Raw genomic sequence first — 24,734 nt, forward strand, 5'->3', positions numbered from 1 at the left:
TTGTCTCGAGAACAGTCGCTAAAACCTCATCTTGAAAAGTTAAAAAAAAAAAAGTTTTAAAGATAATTTTTAAAATGTCACTAATAAATGCACTTCTAGGGAAAAAATAACATGGTCTCATAAAGGTCTATTTTTTTAAACAAAAAATTTAGTCCTAAAAGTATAATACTTCGTTACTAAAGCCAAGTTTGGCAACTCAAAAATAATCTATCTTTTTATTGTTTTATCTTTTTTCTATCACATCACCTCTCTACTTTTCTGCACATCTTTTCGTAAAAAGACAAAAATGCACTTATTTAGTTCATCCCAAAACAACCCCTAAATACATAATTTTATAGCTAAAAACATAATGATATTTTTTGTAATAAAAATATTTAATTTTTAAAAATGATTTTATCTCTAAACTTTAGTCTCTACTTGTTTTATTTTGTTTTGTTTTGTTTTTGTAGTGGGAGTCTATTTGTTGTAGTGAAGAGACTCGGTAGTAATGTGATTGACAAACATAATTGTGTGTGGTTTAAAAACAAAATAACAACAACAAAGCTGGAATGTAAAGAGAGATTGGGTGGAATTAATGGAGAATGCTTTCCGCATAATGAAAACAAAAAACAAAAAACAAAAATAACGAGTAGGAGCGTAAAGAGAGTTTGGGTGGAATTAATAGAGAATACTTTCCGTATAATGAAAACAAAAAACAAAAATAAAGAGTATACGGACACTCAACTAGTGGAGGAGGGAAATTAAGAGAGATTTACATGTGCATATTACCAATGGATTTTACTTCATCACCTAATAACGCTAAATATTTATGTATTTATATCCACAAATTCATCATGTAACAAGAGAGGTAGGCCCTCTAAATGTGTAACAAATTAAAAATTAATAAATAACCTACCACATCAGTCTAAGTCAAATTTTGAGTCTGAATATAAGTCTGGGCCAAAGTCTAAGCTAGAGAACAACTTTTAAGTATAGACCAAGGTATTCTCGATTAGATAAGGGGATACTGTTGTACTCTTTGTGAGAGGTCGTGTTTTTCGATAATTTGAATTGTTCATATGGTAAGATTCGTCGAATATATCATTCATACAAAAAATCAAGTTAATTGAATATATATATCTTTATAACCAAAGAATATTTGATTTTATAAAAAAATTAACAGTTAACATAACTTTCATAAATTTTTAAAAGTAATTAGGACCTAATCATGAAATTATGAATATTCAATTAACTTTATTTTTTACATGAATAATATTCTTCACGAATCCTATAATATAAAAAGTCTAGATTATCAAAAAAATATTTAGGACGAACTCCCATGAGCAACACAAGTTGAGATTCTCTCCTTGGCTCTCTTCTTACCTCCCTACTTGCAATGATGGAAATACATTTTGAGTTAATCCAATGATACAGATTTAGTTATTTAAAAATAAAAAAATAATAAGACAAATTTAAATTTGCTTTTTCAGCCCAAATCTAAACTAATATTGGATCAAGTCAAAGTGCAACTCTATCATAAGTAAAGAGAAAGCTCAACAAGAAGAACCCGCTAACGTATGAAAAAATTTCCAACTCTGATACGGGTGAAAGCGTAAAAAGGGTAAAAAAAAATTATGAAAATGATTATGAAAAATTTATGATTTTTAGATTACTTTAATTAATATGTAATGCTTTATTTTAAGTGTAATTCAAAAGTCACAAAATTTTTATGATTATTTTCATAAAAAAATTTTCATGACACCAAACATTATTGTTCCTGAAATATCACGTTATCGTCAAACACCAAGGATCCTCTAGAGTGGTTTTTTCCTAAAGTTTCGTAAAGTGGTGTATTGTGTGGTTGAGATTTAATGTTGAAAAATTGATGTGACTTATCATTAAATCTCAACCACACAATGCACCACTCTAGAAAATTTTAGAAAAAAAATACTCTAGAGAATCCTGGCTCATCGTCAAAAAGGGTCGAAGCACATCCTTGGTATTGGGAGGGTCCCACTCTAGTGATTCCCACCAATCTATGTCATTGCTACTGACGTTGATCTGTTCAAGAGTCATGGGAGCAGACGGTTGTCCATTATTATCTATGGGCAAAAACAAAGGGAGCCTCTTCAGCTTGGGGCACTCTATTATATTAATTTCTTTAATGGAATCACAAACCATTATTCCTTCGCAGATGCTCTCCAATTTCGCCAGAGAATCAAGCTCCAATCTCTTCAATTTGGGAAGAATGAAAGGCATATCGTAATTATTTCCGAAGAAGCTTGTTTCCATTCCTTCGCAGATGCTCTCAAATTCAGATAGAGAACAAGAAAGACCCAATCTATTTAGCTCTGAGAGAGTGGTACGTGCACCATCGAATATCTCCTCAATTTCATTGCAGTTTCTGATCTTTATCTGTTCCAAGTGTGGCAGCTGCAAGCCAGGCGTGAACACGCTCTTCATTTTGGGACAATTCCAGACTTCCAAGTTTCTAAGATTGGAAAAGGTGCCATGAGGTGCAATTACTCCAAACGCCAACCTGGACCCCGCCAACTTCTCCCACCCAATTAGGCCCCTGAGATCCGGCAAACGAGAGAGAATCAATTTCTGAACGCTTTGAAATGGGGCATTGCAGGACTCTCCTAATTGATCATCACCTACTTCTATCTCCTCCTCATTGCGGGATGAAGACGAGAAAGTGAAGCAGGAGCAACCGGACACGATGCTCTCTATCCCTCCGCAATTTAAAATTTTACAAAACTGCAGGTGTCTTGCATTACCCCAAAATGACGGGAAAACATCACAAAAACAGCCGCTACTAAACCATTGATCCCTAATAATTAAGGCCTCAAGATCGTATGGCAGAAAACTGACATCTTCTCCCTTGGAAATGTTTTCCCCCTTCCATGATATGAGTTTGCTATAAATTTTACCATCAAAAGGAGGGACTCCAAGCTGAAGCAAATACTTGTCCAACGGCACCTCACGGTGTTGTAGAAATTTGACGATTTGGTTGAAAGAATGAACATCGCCCAGACGGACATCAAGTTCTTCCAGCTTCGTCAACCCCTCCAATTCCTCTGCTGCTTGTATTTCTACAGGTGTATGTCCAAGTCTAAGGAGTTGGAGATGGGAGAGTCTGCTTAATGTCCCACTTGGTATCTTCTCTAGCCGATATTTGTTTTCCATATTCAAACTTCTTAGATTGACCAGCATGTCCACACCTTGAGGTACTTCCCTAATTATTGTACGACGGAGGTCCAATTCTTCTAACGCTCTAAGCTTTCCTAGTGGAGGCACAAATGCGAGTGAAATACAGTCCGCAAGCAACAATGCAGTGAGGTTCACCAAGTCTGATATGGAATTTGGCAACACTTGAATTCTATGATTATTGGACAAATCAAGAACCTGTAGGGCATGCATATGCTTGAAGAATGATTCTGCAATGCTCACCAACAGATTGTTTTTCAAAATCAATGTCGAAAGACTATGACACCTCATGGACCAGCCGCATGGAATTTCTCGTATGTTATTACACATCAAGGAAACCTTTTCCAGATTTCCGGCACATTCCTGCAGATGTGGAATTTCCATCAATCCAAGACGAGCTTTTACCATGAATCGATTTTCTGTCATCTTTAGTGCCATGTCCCTAATCAAATCATGCATCTTCACATATGCATGATCATAAAAAAAAGGTTCCAATAAGCAGGACCTTTCAAGTTTATTCAAGATAGTGTGACCCTCGTCAAACTGTCTTATCAAACTCTTACTTCTGTCAATCAGTCCCTCAGCAATGAAATATCTTATTAATTCATTTCTTGGTATGTTCCAATCTTCAGGATACAAGGCGCAATACAAGAAACAATCCTTCAATTTTGTGCCATTCAAGCGACTATAACTAAGTTTCAATAACGGTAATACATCCTTTTCCATATCTTCATGCCCCATGGTAGGTTCCTTCAGTTGTTCAATCACATTCCTCCACTCACGAATGTCATCCACCCCTCTCATGCTTCCAGCCATGGTAATAATCCCGAGTGGCAAACCATCACATTCAGCTGCCACAGACTTTGCGATATCTATTACTTCTGGAGAAAGTGTCGTGTCCTCCCCATTACAAAGTTTCGCCCAAAATAAGTTCCAAGCTTCTTCTTCAGAAAGAGATTCCACTTTGAATCCTTTGCAAACCATCTTGCGGCATATATCGAATGAGCGAGCAGTGAGGATCAACTTACATCCACTAGGAATTCCGACCCTATGTAGATCAATGTTATCCCACACATCATCCAAAAAGAGAACACATTTCCCCCTTCTTGCAAATGCTTGCGACAATTCTGCTGCCCTTTTCTTCTCTTCGTTCTCATTTGACAAATCTAACTTCAAACATTTAGCAATGTCACTCTGCAGCTTACCAATGCTATAATCATGGTCCTTTGATACAGTACACCAAAAGACATGATCACGAGTTTCAGAGTTTTCTAAAAGTTTATTATGGATGTTCACAGCCTGAGATGTTTTGCCGACTCCCCCCATTCCCCAAATCCCAATGCGTAATTCTTCAGAGTCATCCATCAAGCATGCCCAAATTTTCTCCAGATTTTGCTGTACTGTTTGGCCTGTTAATTCTGTTGACAACAGAGATTCTCCTCGGGTCGCACACACGTCAAGTAGAAGCCCCCCTTGAAAACTACCTTGCTCACGGAGTTGCGCAATTTCTACATTCAATTTATCAACACGATTTCCCAACAAGAGCAAAGAAATTTTCCTTTCTCGTACTTCTTGTTCTAAGTTTTGAACTCCATTTCTCATCCTTTCTACATTGCTCAGCCAATTTTCAACTTCATGTTTCCGTTTCTTTCCTGTTCGCAATTCTGCATCTTCTACTTCTGCTTTTACGTCAACTGCTCGGCTGTCCAACGCTTCAAAGTTGTTTCTGAGTGTTTGCATCTTTTCATCCTGGCCTCTTAATTTCCTCAACAGCTCCATTTCAATAGCACTGCCTGATACCCAAAAAACCAGAACTGTGCTTAAATTAGTGAGCAAAAGATTGTGCAAGTAAGTGAGAGGTCCAACTTTTGGTAGAAGAAAAAATTAGTGTTCCTTTTTTGACAATGATGTTGCCCAGCTAATAAAATAAATAAATGAAGAATAAGCACAATAAAAGAGAGGCGGGAGGTCCTCTTCATATAGTTTGCAAATGACCATTCTTTAAACCATTTTTTTACAAACAAATTTTTTTTTTTTCATATGTAATATTGTTAGTTTGAAGTCTGGCCTAGTTTGAATTTAGGCTAAAGTTTCATTTTAAGTTCAACTCTAAAAATAATATTAAAATCTAAAATCTACCCAATCAACCTATATGTTAAATATAAAATAATTATTGTAAAACTGAAAATTAATAACTGCATGGTTGAGTTGAAAAAAAAAAGCTTAATCATTACATTATCGGTTCAAACTGAAGTAGTGCATTTTCCATCTTAAAAGCATTTTCTTTGTGGCCGAGTTTTATGCTAATTTCTTATACGAGAATTGAAGCATAAAAAATTAAAATGTGTACGAATATAAATAAAAATACTTATATACGAATATATATGGGCTCTAGACAATCTCTTTCAAGCTATTTTGATCAACTATATATTGGGACGGAACCATAAATTTTATTTAGAGGGCCCAAAGAATGTGTATAAAAAATATTTAGATAGTTTTGATATAATAATTGAAGATAATTTATTACGCAAGTGTTGTGAAGGAATTATTTTATGAAGAAAAAAATAATTAAATTTAATAAGTCTTTTTTTTAAACTTCTGAACTATTAATCAGATCACACTATATAATTAATAAGATTATTATTTTTAAGTCATTTTGTTAGTTGATATATTTGGTAAATAAAAAGTAAAAAATGCTTAACACTCTTAAATTTATCCCAAATAACATGAACTATTGCAGGTCAGTTGTTGATTTATTCAGGAATCAATCAATTAAGACTCAACTTATTTTCACATCAATTTTTAGGTAAATTTAGAAGTGAAAATTAGGGATATCTACCATTACTCATAAAAAGTATACATATCATTTGATTTTTAAAATTAAAAAAATTGACATTTATCTCTTGTATTAATAAAAATCAATTCAATGAATTTGATGCTATTAACTAGTATGTGAAACAATTGAAAATCATCTTCTTATACATTATCAAATCCTAATGAAATAGAGAGTAAGGTATTTTTTATTAAATAAGGGATCCTCCAATTATGTATTTTATAAATACTCATAAATATAAACGTAAAAATAAATTTTCAAAAATTTAGAAGCGGCCCCACCCGATCCCTATGCAGTTCATATGCTCTCTCAATACCATTACAAACCCACACCAACCCAAACGATACTCACCAATACCATTAGGTCATGTTTGATTCACAAAATTAATAGTGAAGTATTAATAATTCTATTAAATTAGTGTGGTATTCACTATCCAATTGGATTAATATCTATTGGATTAAAATCCCACCCCTACCCCATTACTAATAATCCTACAAATTTGTTGGATTAATTATCCATTGGATTAATAATCCTAAACCAAAATGTTAAAACAAACATAGGATAATTAGACCCACGGATTTATAATCCTAATCCCATACTCTAATCCACCCAATCAAGCATGCCATTACAGAATTACCCATTTTCATCAAACATACTCAAACAATCATCATTATCTACATCTCTTACTTGTTCTGTTTCAAGCTTTAACAAGAAGGGGAGAGACAAGTGGGATGAAAAGAAAGGGGAAAAAAATCCATTTAAAAGGGAAGAAACTGTTGTACAAATTGCATATTTAAATAATTATAATAAGATTCATATAATTAGAATAAAATTATGGAACAAATAATCATGGACTAAAACTTGTTGGAATTTACAACTTGATGAACATAATATATATATATATATATCAAAATAATTTGCTTAAATAAGATAAGGAAGCAAACCGAAACCTTTATAATACTATAGTCTCCTTAAAATAGATTCGCTACCTCACCGAGGGTGCTACAGGTATTAAAACCCGCTAACACAGAAGCACCTTGTGTTTAGCTCCAGCGAACAAACAATGACAACACTCTCTCACACAGGAAGAATATACTAGGAGCAAAGTAACTGTATAATATGAAAGTCAAAAATTCTGTGTACAAAAAACCCAAGGAAGAAAGTCTCCTTTTATACGCAATGAGAGAGAGAGGAGGGATTTTTTTTCCTTATTTCTCTTGTTGGTTATCCTTTTCTCTTTTCCTAACCAACATAACTCCTATTAATAGGAGTTCTAGAAAAATGCATTCATACTCATCAAACAGCACAGAATGCTTTCATACTCATCAAACACCATGAAATGCTTTCATACTCATCAAGCATTCATCCTTAGCATAATATGCTTTCATACTCATCATGCATTCCTCAACAATTAATGTAGAATATGTAGTTATATACCATTTTCAATCAATGTAGAATAGGTAGTTATATACCATTTTCAATACCTCATTCATGAGGCCAACATAATGAAACAATTTTCATTCAATTCTCAAACCAAAAAAATCATTTTTTTCCCAACAATCCCCCACATAAATAAAAATTAACTGAATAAAAAATAACAGACAACATTTAACAATAAAGACTCGGAGAGAGAGCACACAGACTAACTCTACATCAAAAAAAGTAGCTGTTGGCCTTGAACCTTTTGTAGTAAAAGTCTATCGAATTTACTAGCTGACCAGTGAACGTGATGTCTTAAATTGTTCTGTAGTTTGTATAAATTAAGACAATAGACCTCACATAGGAGTAATTCCAACCATTGTTCTTGTTCTCATTGGCGTGTCCGATATGGCCTTGGAATATTAGCTTGGTTCAGTGAGTGTTTTTAAAGAATTTGGCATTATCAATTCTTAAAGAAGCAGCCCTACTTTGCACTCACATAAGTGACCTACATAAGATATCTAGTAATATCATGGTTGATTCTTCATCTCAATTAGGTTATTAAAAGTATTAGCTTAACCTTCCACCCCTACAAGGTATCACTGTATAAAGAAATGGGCAAGAGGATTTACCTATTCAGTGACTTACCCGTTATACGCAGTTAAGTTGTCCCTTTGAACCTAGATCTTGGGATCTCTAGTCAACTAGGTTGGGTTTTCCGTTTTGGTAACATTTACTAAAGGCCTTAACTCTATTCCTCTTGACGACATTTCTACTGACTCTCGAGTTAACCTTTTGGTTAGCGGATCTGAATGTTGTCCTTAGATTTTAAATAGTCTATAGCTAATTCCATTAGAGAGTAGTTGTCGTATGAAATTATATCTACGACAGATATGTCTAGACTTTCCATTATACATATGACTATGTGCCCGTCTAATCGCCGATTGGCTATCACAATGAATACAGATAGCTGGCACAGGTTTCGGCCAACGTGAAATATCTTCAATGAATTGACGTAGCCATTCAACTTGTTCAGTTGCTTTATCCAAAGCAAAACTCTCAGATTCCATCGTTGATCTTGAAATACACATCTACTTGGAAGATTTCCAAGACACGATTGCCCCTCCGAGAGTAAACACATAACCACTAATGGATTTGGAGTCATTTATATCAGATATCCAATTAGCGTCACTATAACCTTCTAGTACTGCTGGGTATTTGGTATAATGCAGCCCATAATCCCAGGTATAGCTCAGATAACCTAACACCTGCATTATACCCTTCTAATGAGCAGCATTCGGATTACTTGCGTATCTACTAAGCCTGCTAATAGAGTAGGCTATATCCGACCTTGTACAACTCATTAAATACATCAAACTCCCAATGACCCAAGAATATTCTAGTTGAGAGACACTCTCACCATTATTCTTGGTCAAATGTAAACTCAAGTCTACCAGTGTCATAGATACACTCGTATCTAATTTACCAAATTTCTTAAGTATCTTCCCAACATAGTGAGATTGAGAAAGTACAATACTACCAAATGTTTTGGTAATCTTAATACCCAGAATCACATCTGCAAGACCCATATATTTTATGTCAAACTTAGAGTTTAACAATCTCTTGGTACCTCTAATCATCTCATCATTACTATCAATAATGAGTATGTCATCAACGTATAGACACAAAATGACATAACCTACGTCAGTATCTTTGACACAAACGCATTTGTCACACTCATTGATCTTAAACCCATTTGACAACATAGCATTGTCAAACTTCTCATGCCATTGTTTAGGAGCTTGCTTCAAATCATATAATGACTTAACAAGCTTACAGACTTTCTTATTTTTCCCTGAAGCTGAAAACCCCTCGAATTGTTCTATGTAGATTTCTTCATTTAAATCTTCATTTAAAAAAAGTTGTCTTTACATCCATCTGATGTATTTCCAGACCAAGTAAAGTTGCTATTGCAATCACTATGTGAATGGATGTAATTCTTGTTACAAGTGAATACGTATCAAAGTAATCTAGGCTTTCTCGCTGCCTGTATCCTTTGATAGCTAGCCTAACTTTGTGAAGCTTAAGTAACCAGCTTAGGGTTTGATAGAATATCATCCCCTATTTATAAATAAAGATTAGGGTTTACAAGATGAGACAATTACAAGTCGAGCCCTGAGGGCATAGAATAATTACAAACCAAAAAAAAGTTCAGATAATAATATACTATGCTAACACTCCCTCTCAAACTAGTGCGAAGATATCTCTCATGCCCAGCTTGCCTAATATGTCATGAAATGGTTTATTCCCAACCCCCTTGGTGAGAATGTCAGCAAGTTGTTCACCAGACTGGACAAAAGGAGTACAAATGGTACCACTAGTGAGTTTCTCCTTAATGAAGTGGCGATCAATCTCAACATGTTTGGTCCTGTCATGTTGAACTGGATTGTGAGCGATGTTGATGGCGGCCTTATTATCACAGTATAACCGTATGGAGCCCGTCTGATCAATACCTAGATCACTCAACAATAACTTGATCCATAAAAGTTCACACACACCTTGTGCCATAGCTCTAAACTTAGCTTCTGCACTTGACCTGGCAACCACATTCTGTTTCTTACTCCTCCAAGTAACTAGGTTGCCTCCAACAAAGGTGCAATACCCTGAAGTCGATTTCCTATCAGTTACTGATCTAGCTCAGTCAGCATCTGTATAGGCTTCCACACGAAGATGATCATACTTTGAAAAATAAAGACTCTTACTAGGAGCTGACTTCAAGTACCTCAAGATTCTCATGACAGCCTCAAAGTGAATCTGATGAGGAGCATGCATAAACTGACTAACCACACTAACAGCAACAACAATAGCAATATCAGGACGGGAGTGAGATAGATAAATGAGCTTACCCACTAATCGCTGATAGCTCCCCCTATCAACAGCTTCTCCTCTTTCATCATCCCCCAATTTCTGATTGGGTTCCAGTGGAGTGGCACATGCCTTGCAGCCAAGCATCCCAATTTCCTTCAATAGGTCAAGCACATATTTTCTCTGTGAGATAAATATCTCATCCTTAGAGCGAGCAACTTCAATTCCCAGAAAATACTTCAAGCTTTACAAGTCTTTGATTTCATACTCATTAGCTAAATATTTCTTCAACAGAGGTATTTCTCCACTATCATTGCCTGTAAGAACTATGTCATCTACATAAACAATAAGTGCTGTAGTCTTACCACATGAGGAATGTTTCACAAACAAGGTGTGATCTGCCTGACTCTGTTTGAAGCCATATTTAAACATAGCCTGAGTGAATCTCTCAAACCAAGCCTTTGGAGACTGTTTGAGACCATATAATGACTTCCGAAGCTTGCATACTTTGCCTTCTGTCTGATGATCCTCAAAACCAGGAGGAATGTCCATATATACCTCTTCTTCGAGGTCACCATGGAGAAAGGCATTCTTGACATCAAATTGATAAAGCGACCAATCTAGATTAGCTGCTAGAGAGAGAAGTACTCTGACTAAATTCATCTTAACCACGGGTGTGAAGGTCTCTTGATAATCAATGCCATATGTTTGAGTAAACCCTTTTGCCACAAGTCTTGCCTTGTAACGCTCAATAGACCCATCTGCTTTGTGTTTCACAGTATATACCCATTTACATCCCACAGGTCGTTTGCCCGTAGGTAACTCAGTCAATTCTAAGTGTCATTCTTCCTAAGTGCTTTCATTTCCTCAATCATGGCTAGTTTCCACTCAGAGGTAGCAAGAGCATCCTGAAAATGGTTAGGAATGCTAACAGAAGAAATATTGGACACAAACGCTCTATATGAGGATGACAAATGAGAGTAGGACACAAACTGTGAGATAGGATGTTGAGTACAAGATCTCACACCCTTCCTCTTGGCAATAGGAACGTCAAGATCAATGGACTCAAGAGATTCAAAGTTACCTAGACTCTCATCAGAAGCAGGAGATAGCAGTGGAGGAGCAGAAGTGGTCCCTTGTATCCAGTTAACTTGTTGTCTGTCTATGTCCCGGACATAAACATGCTCGTCCTTATCCTTGGTGACATTGGGTTCTATAGTCCCAGTAGAAGAGGGTGGTGCAAGAACAACTGGTTCCACCATAGGAAGCACAGTAGAAGAGGGTGGTGCAGGAACAACTGGGTCCACCATAGAAAGCACAGGACTCATTTCACACCAAGGCTCCCCCGGAAATGAGGACGGTGACACCGGAGAGGACAAGAAATAGGACTAGGACTCAAAGAAAGTAACATCCATGGACACAAACCACTTACGAGAAAAAGAGTGGTAACATTTATACCCCTTTTGAGTAGGAGAGTAACCAAGGAAAACACACTTGAGGGAGCGAGGGTCCAACTTACCACGAGAAGGAGAGTGATTACGAACAAAACAGACACAACCAAAATTTTAGGAGGAATAGAAAACAAGGACTGAGAACCGAGGAGGACGTGAAGATGAGCTTGTTTTTGCAAGACCTGGGTAGGGAGACGATTAATAAGATGGGCAGCGGTGAGAACAGCATCACCCCAATAGGGCCGAGGCACACTCATAGAAAAACACATGCACCGAGCCATGTCAAGAAGATGCCTGATAGGGTAATTTTGGTGAAAATTGGGCCGAGCTATGAGATGGACTTCATGCCCCAAAGTGCGAAGGACTGGGTAAAAAGGCCGCAAAGTTATTCCGGTCCAAGAGAGATAAAGCTACTTCGGCCCAAGAATTGTAAAGTTACTTCGGTCCGGACAACTTAGAGCTAGGCCGGTCTCAGAGTTAGACCGGTCTTTGACGTATTCTGGGTAGATCGGTCAGTACCTTGCTACTCGGTAGTTCGGTCCACGTGCCATGGTTTGTCCATGAAAGAACCGAGATAGGGAGTAGAAAGGAAAGAACCGAGCTAAAGATAGTTCGGCCTACTCTGTGGCTCAGCATAGCCAGTTTTATTTCGGTCATATGGTAGTTCGGCCGTGGTAAAAACCATCCCACTTGGTTTAAGCAGTGGGGGGGTGTAAAAGGATAAGCATTATCCTTTAGGAGTATGAATCCTAGGAGGACTCTGCATGGAGAAATAAAAGTCCTACTAGGATTGTGCCATTCGAAACCTATAAAAGCTCACAAACATCACCTTGGAGGAGGTAACACAACACACAATTTTGCTTTCTGAATACATTGAGCTTTGTCTATTTGTCAAGTTTGCTGACTTAGGCATCGGAGAGGTTTCCGGCAAACACCCGCCGGCTAGCTCACGTTTGTGTTTTCAGGTGACAAAGCGACGTCGTACAGAGGAGCGCGGACTTAGTCAACAGGATTATACGAGAAGGTTTATTTCTTTCCCGTACAATGCCGATTCTTGCGTTCCGCCACCCCATTTTGTTGAGGGGTATTGGTGCAAGAGGTCTGATGAATAATGCCATGAGAAGAGAAATATTGTCCTAACCCAGAATCTATGTATTCCATGCCATTATCGGAACGAAATAGTTTGACAGTGGCCCCAAACTGAGTACAAATCATCTTATGAAAATTGCGAAACACAGAGAAAACCTCACTCTTATCTTTCATGAGATACACCCAAGTAGCACGAGAAAAATCATCAATAAATGTAACAAACCATCGATGACCTTTCACAGACATAACACGAGAGGGACCCCAAACATCAGAATGTATTAATGAAAAAGGAACTAAACTTTTATTCAAACTGGGAGCAAAAGAAGCTCTGTGTTGTTTTCCAAGTTGACAAGACTCACAAAGAAAGTCAGACACATGATGATTTGCAAAACCAGATGGAAATAAATGCTTAAGTAAATAAAAAGAAGGATGCCCAAGACGCCGACGCCACAGCCATAAATCAGCGGGGGTAGTAGAAGAAGTGGTGGAAGAATAAGCAAGTTTGTCCGGTTGATCCAGGAAGTAGAGACCATTTTCTGCACTACCACTGCCAATCGTCCTCCTCGTGACAAGGTTCTGAAAAAGACAATGATCAGGGAAAAACGTCACACTACAATTCAAATCCTAGGTAAAACGACTCAAGGATAACAGATTAATAGAAAAATTAGGAACATGGAGAACAGAAGATAGATGTATGGTAGAAGTGACTTGGACTAAACCTTTTCCAGAAATAGAAGAAACAGTACCATCTGCAATCCTAACTTTGTCCTTACCTGAAGAGGGCTTATAGACAGAGAAAAGATCAGAGGAGCCAGACATATGATCGGAGACACCGAAATCAATAATCCAAGGCAAAGACTTATGACACAAGAAAACACAAGGAGAAGAGGTTAAGTTACCTGAGCGGGCAAAGGACGAGGAAGCTGTATTGAGAGCAGTATAAGACCGGCGGTCCAACAATTGGTGCAAAGTATCCTCCAGCTCAGTATCAGAAGCTTGGCCAACAGAAGCAGAATTAGAATCAAGTGTATCAACGGCACTAGACTGATGAGCCCGGGAATAGGAACCACGTCCTCTAGACTGGCCTGACTGACCTCCTCGAGAACCAGACCGATCACCTCGACCCCCGGATGGAGTCCCATGAAGCTTTCAACACGTCTCACGAGTATGCCGCGACTTCTTGCAATAATCACAGAATACAGACTCCTTAGCAGCAGATGGAAGGATAGGAGTCAGGCTGAGGCCATCTCGAGGAGTAGACAGTAATGCTGAGCGGTCAGTAGAGACAGGGGACATCATAGCAAACCGGCGACTCTCCTCATTTTGTACATAGGCAAATGCCTCCTAAAGTGAAGGAAGAGTGTCCATACCCAGAACTCGACCCCTAACTAGATCATACTCCACATTTAGGCCTGCCAGAAATTTAAAGACCCGATCCCGTGCAATGAACTTCTTGTACTCGATAGAATCAGCAGGGCAAACGAGCTTATAGTCTTCTAGGTGGTCAAAGCGTTTCCAGCCGTTGGTGAGGAAAGTGAAATATTGAAGAACAGTCTGCTCCCCCTGAAGTGAGCTCTCAATAGAGCGGCGCAACTCAAATACCTGTGAGAAATTCCATTTGCGAGAATAGGTGGCAGCCACAGCATCCCAAACATCCTGGCAGTCTCCATAGACAAGTAGCCCTCACCAATTTTAGGAACCATCGAATCAATAAGCCAACGCATAATCAAAGAGTTGGTAATCTCCCATTGGTCATAACTCGAGTCAGTGGTACTAGGTGCCTGTATCCTGCCATCAACATACCCCATCTTCCCTCGGCTTTTCAACAATATAGTCAAACTTTGAGACCATGCTAGGTAGTTCTGACCATTAAATAGAGAGGTGGTGATTTTCAAACTAGGGTTGGGGTTCTCAGTCATGGTAGTAGGTATAATGAGACTCTCACTCCTTGGTGTTTGAGAAGTAGGGGACACATTGGTGGAATCTGCCATGGATACAATACTACCGAACCCGAAACAAAACTAGTGGTAATCACAAATCCGGAAGGTGGTGGTAAAAGAATAGGCACAATGACCACTATAAAGGCATAATAAAATTAAGAAACCATAATTTTTTTTTTTTTTTGTGTTTTTTTGTGTTTTTTTTTGAGTAATTATTTATTTATTTATTTATATATGTATTGGTATGGATACAGGCATATAGGTTATTTATTTATACATGTGTATACACGACATATATACCAAACAGAGATGAGGTATTTTGTATGCCAGAGATGAGAGTATACCAACCGAACAAAGATGAAGGAGATCGACGATGTGAGGAAGACGAGCTGCGGAGATCGACTGAGGAAGGCGGCTGACGAGATCGACTGATGAGCTGATGAACGAAGATGAAGGAGATCGACTGAGGAAGGCGGCTGAGTGACGATCGACTGAGAGACAGTTGAGTGACGATCGACAGAGGAAGGCGACTGAGTGATGAAGACGAAGCAAAGATCGACGCAGCAGATGATCCACCCAAGTAAGCTTCGAACCGTAGAGTGTCGTTGGTGTAGAGGCCTACCAACGAGGGTGAGCTGAAACCCTAGAGGTTCTGCTCTGATACCATGAAGCTTGAGTAACCAGGTTAGGGTTTGATAGAATATCATCCCCTATTTATAAATGAAGATTAGGGTTTACAAGATGAGACAATTACAAGTCGAGCCCTGAGGGCATAGAATAATTACAAACCAAAAAAAGCTCAGATAATAATATACTATGCTAACACTCTGTACTTTTCAAATGATCCATCGACCTTCATATTTCTTCTAAAGATCCACTTACTCCCCAAGGCCTTACTGTCTGAGGGTAGATCAACCAACTCCCAGGTATGGTTCTGTAAGATGGAGTCGATCTCACTTTTAATTGCTTCTTTCCACAAAGGACTTTCTGGTGAAGTCACAGCTTCATGGAAAGTTCGAGATTCTCTCTCTAACATATAAGTCAAGAAGTCCAGGCCAAAGGACTTGGAAGTCTTAGCCCTTTTACTCGTTCTTGGCTCATCTACTTTTTCATTTTGATCACTATCACTAGGATCATCCTCAAGTTCTTTCTCAAAACCTCGATTCTCTCTTTAAATTTGGCAAGGAAACACGTCCTCAAAGAAAGACGCATTCATTGACTCTATTATAGTATTCTCGTGTATATCTGAAATATCAGTCTTGTGCACAAGAAACTTATATACACTGCTATTCTGTGCATAACCAACGAATATACAATCCACGATTTTCAGACCTATCCTAACCCACTTGGGTGTAGGTACCACTACTTTTGCCAGACAATCCCACATTTGTAGGATATTATAAGAAGGCTTGCGACCTTTCTATAATTCATATGGAATCTTGTCCATTTCTTCCGAGGTATTCTATTTAGAATATAATTCGCAGAGAGAATTGCTTCCCTCCACAAGTTCTATGGCACCTAGAACTTATTAACATTGCATTCATCATTTCTTTCAACGTCCTATTTTTTCGCTCAGTAACACCATTTGACTAGAAAATTCCGGATTGAGCACAAATCTTAATAAACGGCAATTCATATTCTCTACCACGATCACTTTTCAAAACCTTGATCTTTCAGCTTAGTTGATTCTCAACTTCATTCTTAAAAAGAATAAATTTATCAATCGCCTTATCTTTGCTTTTTAGCAAGTACACATAACAGAATTTAGTGCAATCATTAACAAAAGTGATGAAGTACTTGTTCTCACCACGTGATTGTACGACTTTCAAGTCACACATCATTGTGTACTAAATCTAAAGGTTCGGTACTTCTTTTAATAGAATGAAATGAAATCCTAGTCAATTTTGCTTCTACACAAGTTTCACACTTGTGATTTGGATTAATATTGAAAGATGATATGTGATCTAACTTGATTAATCTACGCAAAGAGTCAAAATTCACATGCCAATCTACCATGCCACAATTCAGGGGACTCAAGCATATAAGCAGAAAAAGAAGAGTTCTCGTTCATTTTTAAGATAATAGTCATTATATTGAACTTAAACATACCGCCCGATATATACCTCTTACCCACATAAACTCTGCTCTTGGTCAAGACGACCTTATCAGACTCAAACACCATGCGGAAGCTATGCTTGCTTAAGAGAGACCCCAAGACAAGGTTCTTACGAATGTCCGGCACAAACAAGGCATCACTCAGAGTCTGTTCTTTTCCTGAAGTCAAGGCACCAAAACATGTTTGGTCCAAAGAAGTCACTTTGAAGTCAATAGTCTTACTATCAGGAAATACAAATCCAGTGTTCAATAGTCTACTATTCGAAACTTCATAACATGGCCAGTAATCTTATCATTATGAATCATTAATTTCTCAACATGTGGTCAGTAGACTTTTCACTACTAGGAATCACAATATCTTGACATGTGATTAGTAAAGACATAATGATTCTTAGTAATGAAAGAGTCTACTGATCTTATATCAAGACATTGTCACTCACTCCACTACTAAGAATCACAATGTCTTGACATAGGATCAGTAGACTCTTTCATTACTAAGAATCATCATGTCTTGACATATGATTAGTAGTCACTCCACTACTAGGAACCATAATGTCTTAACATGTAATCAGTAATTTGTTCACTGCTAGAAATCACAATTTCATAATTGTGTAACCAGTGGTCTAACACCCCTTAGGAACCATTAGTTTTCTATCTCTGTGATCAGTAATCTTGCACTCACTACGAGCCACGAATTCAAGAATATATTCAGAATTATAAAAATTCAAAAAATACATTCACCCACCTTAACGGGTTGTCTCATTTTCAATCTTAAGCAAAATCACATAGCAATCATACATGTTAACCTAAGGATAACATACTAATTGCCTCTGATTAATTCAGAGATATTATTATGCAATCTTTAATCACATTTGATCTCTCTAGATTTTCCTTTAAGTATCTCGCAAGGCTTAAGGCTATCAGGTGGAATAACAACTTCCGTTGAAGCCATTTCTGAAAAATCACAATAGAATTTCATTATTTTGTTTTTCTAAAAACTAAACTTAACATTAGAAAATCTCGAAGTCTGAAATTTAATTCAAAACTAATCTCACCACTTACCCTAAAATCGAACATGATCAGAAAAGTTTCCAAGAAGACCGGAGGAGTCACACCGATCCCACTTAAGACCCAGTTAACCTTAGACAAAACTTTCAAGAGCATGTTGACTCCTAATCTATAGGAAACAAATTTACAATTAAGTTAGTCAGGGGATAAATTAAGTTAAAACAAACCAAGTTTACAAAACTTACAAATAATTAAAAATTGCTATCAGAATTACACCATTCATAAAAGTTAACCGGTACTCCCAGAACTGAGCTCATTATTTCTGAATAAAAATCAGAAATATTTTAGCTAATGATAAAATTTGGTTTATTTTTTCAAAACAAAACACTTTGGAAATAATCAAAATATGACCAAAGACTTTACCAAAACTTGATTTTCTACCACTTTGAGAATAAAATGAATTAAATCCAAAGACTTCCTTTAACCATAAAAGTTTGAAACCAAATCCATCTTAGTTGCCAATAGGGGTGTAAATTTGACCCAGCCCGGCCCATGTTGGGCCTTGCGGGCTCTTGCCAAAATTCAGGCCTGGCCACGGGCCAAAAAAACTAACCCCGGGCCTAGGCTCAGGGAGTATTCGGGCCTCGGGCCAGGCCCGGTAGGTCTTGGCCTGGCCTCGGGCTTGGGCCGAGCTTGGGTGGGCCTGATCATTTTTTTTGCTTTTTTTAAATTTTTTTTACCAAAATTTTATTATTTTCCACAAAAAAAAACACTGGGCTTTAGGCGAGTCGACCAGGCCGGGCCTTGAGTGGGCCAAAAGCAGGCTAATGGACTGGGCCACGGGCCGGGCTAGGCTTCAAAATGATGGTGCAGGCCCAACGGTTCGGGTTGGGGTCGGGCCCACCCCTGGCCACCGGACATTTTTACACTCCTAGTTGCCAAGGCTAAACTTTGGTTTCTATTATAGAAAACTTAGACTAAATTTTGGTTTCTATTACAGAAAACCAAACCACTTTGGGAATAATAAAAGTAATCCCAAAGATTTTCTCTAAACCCGAAGATTTATAATTTCTTTCATTCCCCCTTTCCTTTCACTATGGTGAAACTATTATAAAGTAGAAATAAAACTACTACTAAAACACAAGTAACAAATTGCTTCAAATATAAAGAATAATAAACCAATCCAATTAAGGATTCTTATTGGTCCAAAATTCCTTTCCATGCTTAGTTAGACAAGTTACAAAAACCTTATAACTCCAAAATTAAATTAAAATTAATTGGCACAGTAAACATGTAAATAATTCTATCATGTAATAAATTCTAAAATAATTCTAGAAATAAAATATGCATGTAACATAAACCAAAATTTAGAAAATTTAGAACATGCAAATTATCTTACAAATCTACGTTCTAAAACACATGTGAATTAAACTAGAAAAGTAGAAATGGCTCTGTTTGGAAGGATTTTCAAATCCTAATTCTACCCCCACATTGTAACATCATGTTTAGATAGAGTTTTGGAACTAGTTTTCCACAACAAACACAAAACTTTGCAGAAAACTCTCTGTAAAGCGTGATTTTCGATTTTTTTTTTTTGAAATTTGGCCTAACCGGTCGTCCCACGTCGTTCGGCCAGTTGACCGAAATAGTGGAATTTTTTTTTTTTTTTTTTTTGCAATTGATTTGTTAAATTTTATATATTCAAAAAAAATATTTTCTAAATTTTAAAAAAAAAATTATGTGTTTTAATAGAATTTTGAGTTGTATGTTTGGGTATGAGTTGTAAGTTTTTGTATCAAATGTCACATCAAAAATTCTCCACTCAATTCAAAACTCTTTTGAAGACTATTTTCAAAACTCTTGCACCAAACAAATTTTTCACACTCAAATCATAATTCCAAAACTCACAAACTCAAAATACAACTCATACTCTCAAATCATAGTTAGAAAGCTCCACCAAACACAACTGAACATATTTAACATGTCAATTTTAACTAAACAACTAGAAACTCATGAGTATGTAAATTATATTACAAAATTATAAAATAAAGAAGCATGCAAATCATGGTAGGAAATTAGGAATCATACAAATAAAATTGAACTATATTAGATAGCAATATTAAAACCAAATAATGAGCATGTAGTTTATGTTATAAACGTATGAAACTGGAAATGACACACTACAGCCCAACAGCATGAACACTATATTACTTTACTTCAATAAGTTTGAATGCCTAATCAGGTACTACATAACAGTTTCGGTTTTTATATATGCTACAGGTGGTTCGGAAAACAAAACAGTAGCATGCATAATTTTTTTTTAAATAAATTAATTTAGTTAATAGAAGTCACAAAATTACAATTTGTAATCATGAATTTCATGTGAGAAACAGAACTATACACATGCATATGAGAAATGTTTTAGTAATTGAATTCCCAATCAGAAATATACATGAAACAGCAAGTAGAAGGAACTCACTCCTAGGGAATTGTACAAAACGTTTGTCGACTCTCTGGAAAAACCCGTTGGTTTTCGGAAAACAAATTCATTTTTATTTTTTTTTATTTACCTAATCTAATATCATGGGAAACAAAATTACAATTCATTTTTATGTACAAAGTTCCAAGAAAATAATATGATTAAATACTATGAATCTCTTTTATATCCTAAATTACTAACAGAAGCAAATCTAATGTAACAAATTAATCTAATATCATGGGAAACATATAATTTGTTTTAAGATTGTTGTACAAATTGCATATTTAAATAATTATAAACAGATTCATATAATTAGATTAAATTATGAAACAAATAATTATAGACTAAAACATGCTGGAATTTACAACTTGATATTAAAATAATTTACTTAAATAAGACAAGAAAGCAATTTGAAACCTGTGTGATACCACAGTTTCTTTAAAACAGATTTGCCGCCTCATCGAGGGTGCTCGAGGTTTACCGGCATCTGTCTCCCAGGATACGACGGTTAGAGTCCGTTAACGCAGAAGCACCTTCTATTAAGCTCTAGCGAACTGACAATGGCAGCACTCTCTCACACAGTAAAAATATACTAACAGCAAACTGACTGTATAATATGGAAGCCAAAAAATCTATGTAGAAAATCCAAGAAAGAAGGTCTCTTTTTATACATAATGGGAGAGAGAGGAGGGGTTTTTTCCTTATTCCTCTTGTTGGTTTTCTTTTTCTCTTTTCCTAACCAACATAACTCCTATTAATAGGAGTTCTACAGAAATGCATTCATACTCATCAAACACCCTAGAATGCTTTCATACTCATCAAACACCATGAAATGCTTTCATACTCATCAAGCATTCATTCTTAGCATAGTATGCTTGAAATGCTTTCATACTCATCAAGCATTCATCCTTGGCATAATATGCTTTCAGACTCATCATGCATTACTCAACAATCAATGTGAGACAGGTAATTATATACCATTCCCAATATCTCATTCATGAAGTCAACATAATAAAACAATTTTCATTGAATTCTCAAACCAAAAAACCATTTTTTTCTTATAGAAACATTACCTGCCAATTTGTATGGGTGATCGATTTCTAGGCTGTTTGATTTTGAAATCCAAGATGCTTATGTAGAAATTGCTACCTCAAATGATGGCTGTTAAAAGCAACAAGTCAAAAGTGGAACATATGCAAAATTATCGATTAAGTGGATCTCATTCTCATGCCAAGTATTGGGATTCTGGCAAACTTTTGTCTTTTAGTTAGTATGTTCGATGATACATTCTTTAATATTACTGTCTTTAAAATACTTTAAATTTTATTACGAAATTTATGCTAGGCAATTACTATTAATGTAATCGAACCAAGCTCTCCTAATAAATACATATGTAATTATTTTTATCAAATATAAATTATTCTACACCAGTCTACTCTCAAACAATTATATCAATCTCTACACCACGCTGATTAGAACATTCACAATAAATCTAAAAGAAAAATGATTGAATTCAAGTAAAAGAAATAATTTGTAAAAGCGCGAAAAAAATAAAGTTGGTTGTTTAGAACACAAAATAAACAAAATTGCATTTCATTTTTCATAGGACATAATCATGTATTACAGATTTTTAAAAACATATGTGGAGCTCGTGTGAAAATTTTAGTTGGGTCCAACTCCTATACGCATCCCCGTATCATTGAGAGAAAAAAAAATTCCAATTTTTTGTGATATAATTGCAAAAGGGCATTATAATTATGTTACAAAACTTGTAGTTATGTTATGAATCATTAGATAGTAAAGCATTTTTTGTGGTTAGCAAATTTATGAATTTTGCTGATTTTGTTACAAATTATCATAGTGAAGTTACAAAAAGGTATATCGCATGCCCTTTTTAGTGGTGTGTATTGTAAAATTTTCTCCCTTGATGAATGAAAATAATGAATATTTTTATCTAAAAAATACGGACACTTTCTAATAATGTAATGTATTGGACACCAACACGACTTAAACACACGAAACACAAAGCATAATTTTTTTATACACAAACTTTCTCGCCATAACAAAAATCACACAAATATTCGTAACTTTTATTGCAAAACATTATAACTTTATCATACTCTGCCCCTTTTTAGGGGTAATTTAGGATAAGTTTGAGTAAAGGTGTAAGATCATCTCCAACGGTGAATCAAACCTGGCATCAAATTTAAAATTTGGTGAAAAAGTCACTTTTTTAAGCTCCAACGGTTTCACCAAATCGATATCAAATCTAGAATTCAGCAAAAATGGTACCAAACTGAGTGCAGGTGAAGCATTTCACCAAATCACTGTTCCTAACCGTTGGGATGAGACGAACGGGTCGACCATCCGGTTGACCAACCGGTTAACCAACCGGTCGCCCCGGAGAAAGTTCAGACCGTTCACAAAAAGGTTCAAACCAGTCCAAAAAAATATATATATATATATATATTTTGCCTAGGTGGTCGACCACCAAAAGTTCAAAAAGTTAAAAAAAAAAAAGGTTCAAACCGGTAAAAAAAAAAAATTTTGCCGTTACCGGTTGACCGGCCGGTCAACCAACCGGTTGCCCAGCGCAAATTTGATGAAACGGATTTGATGTTGAACCGTTGGAGCGCGAAGTATCAAATTAAGGAAATGACCCATTTTTTACTCAGATTTGGTGAAACATTTGGTACACCGTTGGAGATGCTCTAAAGAGTACTTTAGTAACTTTTTTACTCAAATTTAAATTTGAGTCAGATTTGCGTAAGGGTTGGAGTGGAGATGCCCTTAGTAACATAATATTGTAGGAATAAAAAATAATTTTAAAAAAAAAAAGTTAAAAATAATAACCATCATGGCAGCATAACATTACAGGAAAAAAATGTTGATATGTTGTAAATGAAGGACGCAAACCAGCATACAATATTGCAAATTCACATATAATAGACATAGAGATGGAAAGATATCATCAATCATCCTATTACCATATCTTTTAAGAAAGAACCCAGAAATTAAAAGCAAGCAGATCCGGCCTAAGCAGAAGAGAACAGTAGGCTTAAGCATCCTTTGAAGCAAAAAATCAAACATATGCAAGAGAGTTTAAAATAAATAAATTACAAATTAAAAAAATGAAAAATGAAAAAAAAAATTCTCAAGAGATGCTTTGGTGGTAGTTACCTGATCTTTGAAAGCGGAGACACACTTTACTGAAAGATCAAAACAGATTGCAATGGATGGCTCAGAAGTAAATCTACGTTAAAAAACAAGACAAGCAACAAATGTTTTTCCTCTTGCAAAGCTTTCTCAGGACAGAGAAAAGATAAAAGGGGAACTGGAATAAAAAGAAATGCAAATAAAAAAAATAAAAATAAAAATAAAAAACTACCTTCCTGGAAGTTGCGGTAAAAGAGCATTAATTGAAGAAAAGATGTGAGAAATGTTTGGTTTCATTCTCTGTATTTTTTTTTAAAGAAAAATTAATTAATAAAAATAAATATTAAAAATATATATATTTTTTTATAATATATTTTTGCCCTCTAAAAAAATAAAATTATTTGTGTTTTTTATTTTTTAATTTTTTTACGAAATTAATTTTTAATATTTTAAAAATAAATTCTAAAACAAAATTTTGAAAATAAAAAAAAAATTTAAATCAAATATACCAATATTTTCTTTTCAATAAATTTACCGGGTCCCGCGAAAAGAAAAAGGTGTGTAGATCCACGGCGAACCATGCAATGGCATTTACGCGGCAATTACGCGCCAAGATCTTATCACAATAAAAGTACGATTAAATATAAGGGTAAGGAGTGTTTGATAAATAAGTTATTTATAATTTATTTTAGGAGATTTTTTTTAAAAAAATTTATGTTAAAATTTTATAACATAAAAGATATATAATATATTTATAATAGTTTCAATTTCTCAATATTTTTATAAAAAAAATTTAATTCAAAAAAATTTCAGCCTAATTTAGCAAAATTTCAATCTCGACACAGAAAAATTTTGATATAGATAAATTTCAAACAAATTTCAAAATACAGAGAAATTTATTTAATTTTCTTTGTATTTTAAAATTTCTCCGATTTGCTCATAATTTTTTCTGTTTTTTCACCAATAACTTTTTCATTAATCATTAATGCCAACTCATCATCTTAAAACATCTCTCTCTCTCTCTCCATTTGTAGAGAAGCCATAGCCGTTTCTTCCTTTCCAATCACCCCAAACCCCCATTTCTTTTTTTGAAATTCTCACTCTACACTTCTCTCTCACCAAAATCTTAATTCACATCAGAATTTTCTCTCTCATTCTTACTCTCAAAATTATGTTTTGGATATATCTTT

At 35.7% G+C, this 24,734-nt stretch overlaps 1 protein-coding gene and 1 long non-coding RNA gene across 10 annotated transcripts in view; one reads left to right on the forward strand and one right to left on the reverse strand.

The window, feature by feature from the left end:
• LOC145797354 (uncharacterized) overlaps window positions 1-24,734 on the forward strand; it is a 72,265-nt gene that overhangs the window by 38,811 nt on the left and 8,720 nt on the right. The gene's annotated exons all lie outside the window — the stretch shown is intronic.
• On the reverse strand, window positions 1,627-23,782 carry LOC114324024 (putative disease resistance protein At1g61300). Of its 9 annotated transcripts, none has more exons than XM_082884277.1 (4): window positions 23,569-23,782; window positions 21,462-21,549; window positions 1,949-4,982; window positions 1,627-1,771 (listed from the first exon to the last, which is right to left on the reverse strand). In XM_082884277.1, exons 3-4 carry the CDS (start codon window positions 4,966-4,968, stop codon window positions 1,765-1,767), a joined length of 3,027 nt encoding a protein of 1,008 aa, XP_082740403.1. In that variant the 5' UTR covers window positions 4,969-4,982; window positions 21,462-21,549; window positions 23,569-23,782; the 3' UTR covers window positions 1,627-1,764. The 9 variants fall into 9 exon arrangements, with proteins under 9 accessions (XP_082740403.1, XP_082740397.1, XP_082740399.1 ...); XM_082884271.1 differs by adding an exon at window positions 20,806-20,875 and having other exon boundaries at window positions 1,696-4,982; window positions 23,569-23,781; XM_082884273.1 differs by adding an exon at window positions 20,870-20,942 and having other exon boundaries at window positions 1,696-4,982; window positions 23,569-23,781.

Source organism: Camellia sinensis, chromosome 8 (genome assembly GCF_055761805.1).
Source record: "Camellia sinensis isolate YWXY chromosome 8, ASM5576180v1, whole genome shotgun sequence".
In the NCBI taxonomy this organism is placed as follows: Eukaryota; Viridiplantae; Streptophyta; class Magnoliopsida; order Ericales; family Theaceae; genus Camellia; species Camellia sinensis.

Coding starts and splice junctions, on each gene's coding strand:
- LOC114324024 (XM_082884270.1), bottom strand. CDS start 4,968: ATGGAGCTGTTGAGGAAATTAAGAGGCCAGGATGAAAAGATGCAAACA.